Raw genomic sequence first — 6,000 nt, forward strand, 5'->3', positions numbered from 1 at the left:
CACCATGAGCTGGGACACCCCCGCTGCCCACTTTGGGCAAGAGGTCCTGCCACCGCACTCCAGGACCAGCCTGACTGTTTCAACAGCACCCTTCTCTTGCCCTGGTGAGACTAGAGAGAGAGACCCAAAGCAAGCACTTACTCCCCACTACCAGGCACCCAATGAATGTCCCCACCCAGGGAGGAGGACAGTAGCAAGGCAAACAGGGGGCCCACTTGGCCTTACCCTTGGAATTCTCTCTGCCCCATGCCAAATGATAGGGCAGCTCTTCCCATCCTAATGATATATGTTTGGGTAAGTCCCCAGCACACCTGGATACAGAGTCAGCCCAAGGCTTTAGGGCACCAGTGTCCTCTTAGGAAAGTCTATAAATAGGGCTAGAAAGAGTAGCTACCCCACAGGGCTGTGCTCTATGACAACCCCCAATTTGCAGATGAGGAAACTGAGGCACGAAGCAGCAAAGTCCTTGCCCAAGGTCACAGGCTGACTCTTGGGTATGGCACAGCAGGCTTGACAGCTAAGCAAGTCCGCTCAACAGGAGCTCAGGTAAGCGCAGTTTCACCAATTTCTCTACTACAGGACGTCCCCAAGCCTGGGATGTGACTCTCCAAGGGGGTGCTCAGGTGTGCCATTTATTCACAACGTTTTTCACAAGGTAAGGGCAAGTGCTCCACAGAACACACTTGGGGAAACACCACTCTGAGGAGAGCTGGTGCTGGTACAGAGAACCCTGGCCAGGAAACTGTGACATCATCAGGGGAACAGGTCTGTGAGCTCTGGACTGGGGTAACAGGGATGGACGTGGTCCCTACTCAAAGGTATGATGCTGGCCAGACCCTGCCCTCCTACCAAACTGTTCACATCCTCTCGGTCTACCGCTCCTGGAGCCAGACGGTGTCAACACTAGTCAACACTAGTCCACCAACGTCCCCACCATCCAAAGAGCAACCATCAAAACACAGAGCCTTCCCTGGCTGCCCCGACCCCAATCCTCCAGCCCTGCAACAGCCAAGAGCCATGAACCCAAATCTCAGTCTGACCCTAAGTGGTTGTTGGACCCAAGGACAGGAGACTTCAGAGTCTAGAGGTTCCTTTTGGCTCAAAAAAGTTCTACTTGTTGTAGTCTGTGCCCCTCTGGGGCCAAAAACGTTCAAGGAATCGAGGAGAAAACAAACTCACCACTTTGTGGAGCTATTTACAGGAAGCCTGCTTAGTGCCAGGCATTTGCTGGGTACTATATACCCATTATTGCTACTCCTCATAAGCATCCTACAAAGTAAGCGTCATTATGCTCCTTTTACAGATGAAGAAATCAAGGCTTGACATGGCTGCCAGCCAAAGATGCCCTGCTAATAAGTGTGCGATCAAGGATTTGCACTCGGGTCTGACTGCCAAGTCTCTACTATAAAGTGTGCATTTCCATGAAGAGAGCCAGGTAATGGGAAGCAAACGCCCTCTGCTTGAGGGAAGGTCTGTTGGAACTCCCCTGTGGCTGGGACCTGAGAGCTTCTCCAAGGCCACCCTAAGTGACCTGATCAGAGAGAATTAGCTGAAGGTCATCCAGTGCAGGCAATCCCCAAGATGAGATGAGACAGCAGGGCCAATCTGGAATCAAAAATTCTGAGGCACTGGAGCTCCAGCCCTGATTGGATGCGTCGGGCCAGACCCTGGGTAATTACCAAGCCATAACGGGATCTGATATTTATATTAGTCACGAACCTGACAGAGAAAACGTGTTGTTTTCTCAGACACAGCCATGGAGACAATAATTCATTACATGCAGACCGGGCTTGATCAAGCCCAAGCTTCTACAGGGTGGATAGCTCAAACTGAGAGCAGGCTTGAGCCTATGCCTGGCCACATTCAGGTCCCCCAGCAAGCCACAGCTCCCTCAGAAAGCTGGCCTCAGTTTCCCCAGACTAATCTGAAGAGAAGGAGACTGTGTGCTGGAAGAGGAGAAGGCAGGAATAAAGACACAGAAGCACTCCAAGGCTGAATTCCTAAAGAATTTGCCAGAGAACTGCAAAACACATTCTGAGCTAGAAACTTTCCCCATAGTTTCTCAACTCCTTCCAACCACTGACACTGAATCACAGAGCAGGAAGGGGCATCAGAAGTCACAGAATTCAATCTCAACATTTTAAACACAAGGAAAAAGAGCCCAGAGATGTTAAATGACTTCTTCAAGGTCATGGCCTGATCCAGGCTGCCTGAGCTGCTCACGGTTCACTACAGTCTACAACTGGATTGGACCTCAAAACGTCACAGCCTCGCGAACACAGAGCTCTGATGAAACCCAGCAGAGAAAAACAATAATGTGATAAAGTACAGCAAAGAACACAGTACTGGATGATTGTGCCCAAGTTCCCAACCAGGGGAAATGTGATTAGTTCTCTCATTTCCCCAAAAAAGTCCACATTCCATTCTTTTCAAAACAGTAAAGTCACTCACCACTTGAGATTCAGAGGCCAAAGGTGCTAATGATGCGAGGCCCCATGAGGAACACCCATAGTCCCAGCTTCCTTTGATCAAAAAAGATGGTGCTGTCCCAGAGGCCAAATACTTGTGATGTCGGGACACCCTGCGGAAACTTACCTCCCATGGAATTTCAGAAGCTAGAAACCAGCCCTCCACGAGACCCCAGCTCCTGTTCAAACCATCTTGGGACTGAATGAGGGTGAGGGTGAGGACATCTGAGGGCGGACAGAATTCTGTGCAAAAGCAGTCTCAGTTTGCTTGGGAAGCCTAGCGCTAAAATCATTATTCCAAACTTAGGACAAATGCATTCTGCCATACGGCACCTCGACAACTACCAAATACTTGGAAAATAAAAAGAATGAAGGACAAAAAACCATGATGGCAGTAAAAATACAGACCTCGGGGGTAGAAAGAAAAGCTCAGAAAAGGTCTAAGTTACTATTAATGAGCTGGCTACACATGGTTCAAGTGAGCAAATCAAGGGGTAGTTATTAAGAGATTCTGGGCATGTTTTAAGTCTACTCTAATGGTATCAAAAGTGACCTGACCTCGTCCTCCATTGGCCTCATAAGCTCCCAACCAACTGCAAGCATCTCTCGTCCCAGGTTGATTTTTTGTAGAAATTTCCAGTAAGGTCAGCTCAGTTGGTCTCATAGCTACAAAATACAGCCTAATAGACAGGGATCATTTTTTCTAATGATCATTGCCAAAAACCTCTTTTCTTGAGAAGACTGACAGAAGTTATGCTTGGTCATCATTTTATGAAAGACATTTCGTGAACAATCCAATTAGCATTTCATCACGGGGACTGCAGTGACATCTGTGGGCCCCTAGGGTAAAAGGGACGTGGAAGCTGTGTTTAAAACCCTATGATCACAAAAACACCACAACTTATTTTGACTCATTGAAAAGTTTTCATTATGATCAAGAATGCCCAATGCCTTAAGGATGAGGAGGCTGTTAAAAACTGCACCCAAACCACTGAGTGGTTTTGAACATTTTAGATGCCCACGACCAGGAACTATCCCTCCCCTAAGCGCAGACACAGACTCTCAGTAAAGGAAAAACACAAACAAAATGCCAGGACTCAAGACTGGGAGGAGGAGGAGAGGAGTGAACGTGTGATCAAGAAGGCTCTATGAACAAGCGGTTAAGAGGAAGGCTAAGGCAAGAAGCATGGTCTCGGGGTCTCATGGTTCTGACTTTGCTTAACCTGCTCGCTTCTCTGGAATGTGGGAGGTTTCCCACCTGGACAAGTAAGGCGAAACCTCTATGGCGGAGGAGGTAACGCCAAAGCTGCCTGGTCAACATCTGGAAGCCTCAGGAGAAATGGGAGGAGGAGGACAGAGAGATGGCTTTTATTTTTCTCCCTTATTTCCAACACACCAGTATTTTCCAAAACACAAATGTGCTGCCACAAAACACAGCTGAGCTCCAGCACCCAGTGCGGTGTATAATTAATGATCAGGAGAGAGAGCCTGGGTTCACCCTTGTGCTTCACCAACAGCCCCTGGCTTCCCTACTTCCCACAGCAACTAAGGAGGCTGCTACAAGTTGTGGAGCCCTGTGGAAGTTTGAGGGGTCCTGGGATTAACTTTACTAGGAAAAGGTGTGAACATCCCAAGATCTGCCTCTACCCTGGGCCGTTCGCCTATTCCCTTTGATCTCCCCTCCCTCCGAAAATGTTGGCGCTGTGAAGTCCCCTAGGATGGGAATTACTCAAACACAATGCAGCTCCGTCCCTTTTTTCCAGTTCTTTTTTTATCTTGCAGTTTTCTGTGAAAAACTGCCCCAGCCCTTCACCTTCAGCCAGTGGGGGGAGGAGGGGGAAGAGGACATCTCTAGGGACACGGCGACAGACCAGGCAGTCAGCCTAGCAACCATACTTAAGGTGTAGTGAGCCTCGGTGCTGGTGGGCGTCTCTGCGCCAGGAATAGCTTAAGCCGACATCCAGCCACCTCAAAAGCGCCGGGGAGGAGGCTCCGCGCGAAACCGCGGCCTCGGAGGCTCTCGCGCGGACCTCCTTGCTCCAGCTCCCCGCTGCTGGCGGCATTTCCGGGGACCTAAGGAGGGTGGCGTGGGGGCGAGAATACAGAGGCTGAAGAACCTGGGGTGGGGGTATGTTCCACGAGAATATCTAAGGGATGGGGAGGAAGGTGACATCAAATGTGCGACCTCTCCACATTCCTAAAGTGGCAGCCTCCGTGGGTTGCCTCCAAAACTGGGATGCATCTCCCCAACTTTCCCTCGCTGTACCCGAGGTCCCCCCCCACTTCCTCTGGCCAGGTTCCTCCCCCGGGATTCCCCAGCGCAAAAGATTTTCTTCCCTGCCCAAAGGGTTTCCCCTGCCGTCCGACTCCGCGAACTCGGCTCCCCAACAGGTTTCTGGAGTGCGGGCCGACGTGCTCCCGGTCTCCCACCACCAGGAGCCCGGCCGCGGCGGGCGAGGCGGGCGGCACACGCACCCGGAGGCCCCCCGCAGCCTCGGGCCCCGCGTGCTCCGCTCTCCCTACCCCGCACCCCGGCCCCCGAGCGGCGCGCGTCCCCCTGCCCGGCCCCAACCGCAGCCGCCGGCGACCCCACCATAAACAAGGGGACGGGACTGGGCGTCCGCGTCCCGGAGCGCACCGGTCGGGGGCAACTCCTCAGCCCCGGCGCGCCGCCCGCCGCGCCAAGCGGGGCGCGGGGAGAGCGGAGGGAAGGGCAGGCGGCGCGGGGAAGGCAGGCAGGGATGGAGGGCGGCCCGGCGCGGCGAGGAGCGAGGAGGTGGGCTGGCGCAGGGGGCGGGCGCCCGGGGCGCGCGTTACCTTCGTCTTGCCCCCGCAGTGGCAGCAAACGGTCCACAGGTACTTGAGCGTCCGCCAGAGCAAGATGATGAAGAGGCCCCCGAAGAAAGTCACCATGGAGGAGGCCAGGAAAGCCCACCACATGCGCTGGCCCCGGCTGTCGCACGGCACCTCCATGGTCATCGGGATGATGAGCGCATCCATCTTGGGCTCGTGGACCGAGGACGAGGAGGAAGAGGAGGAGGAGGAGGAAGAGGAGGAGGAGGAGGACGCGTCTAGGCTGAGATGGTTCGCGTGGATATTGCTACTCATTCTAAGACTGCTGCCTCCGCCGCCGCCGCCGCCGCCGCCGCCGCCGCTGCTGCTGCTGCTGCCGCCGCCGCCGCCGCCACCATTTGCCATAGCTAGCAACGGGCAGCCGGCGCAGGGGCTCGGGGGAGCTCCTCCCGCCGCCAGCGCCACCCCGAACACCCATCAACAGCCATATTGCTGCTACTGCTGCCGCCGCCGCCGCCGCCGCGGAGCGCGGGGAGGGGGCGGGGAGGCGCCTGGGCTCGGGGCGCTGTGCGCGACCTGGCGGGGTGCGCCGAGATATATACGGCGGGCCGCCGCCGCCCGCCCTCCCCCCGGCCGCCCGCCCGGGGAGGGGGGGAGGGGATGGAGCGCGCGGGCTGCTCCCCGCCCCGGCCTGCGCCCCGCTCGCCCGGGGCTGCGCCGGCCCCCAGCGCCGAGAGCG

General features: G+C 55.0%; 1 protein-coding gene across 16 annotated transcripts in view; it reads right to left on the bottom strand.

Moving 5' to 3' along the window:
- Nucleotides 1–5,718, bottom strand: part of KCNMA1 (potassium calcium-activated channel subfamily M alpha 1) — a 728,164-nt gene extending 722,446 nt beyond the window's left edge. For all 16 annotated transcript variants that reach the window (XM_021699676.1, XM_021699672.1, XM_021699675.1 and 13 more), the window contains exon 1: nucleotides 5,286–5,718. In XM_021699676.1, coding sequence (XP_021555351.1) covers nucleotides 5,286–5,666 — 381 coding nt within the window. In that variant the 5' untranslated portion in view covers nucleotides 5,667–5,718. The remainder of the gene's footprint in view (nucleotides 1–5,285) is intronic.
- Nucleotides 5,719–6,000: the final 282 nt, after the last annotated feature.

The sequence above is a fragment of the Neomonachus schauinslandi genome, chromosome 6, assembly GCF_002201575.2.
Source record: "Neomonachus schauinslandi chromosome 6, ASM220157v2, whole genome shotgun sequence".
Classification (NCBI taxonomy): domain Eukaryota; kingdom Metazoa; phylum Chordata; class Mammalia; order Carnivora; family Phocidae; genus Neomonachus; species Neomonachus schauinslandi.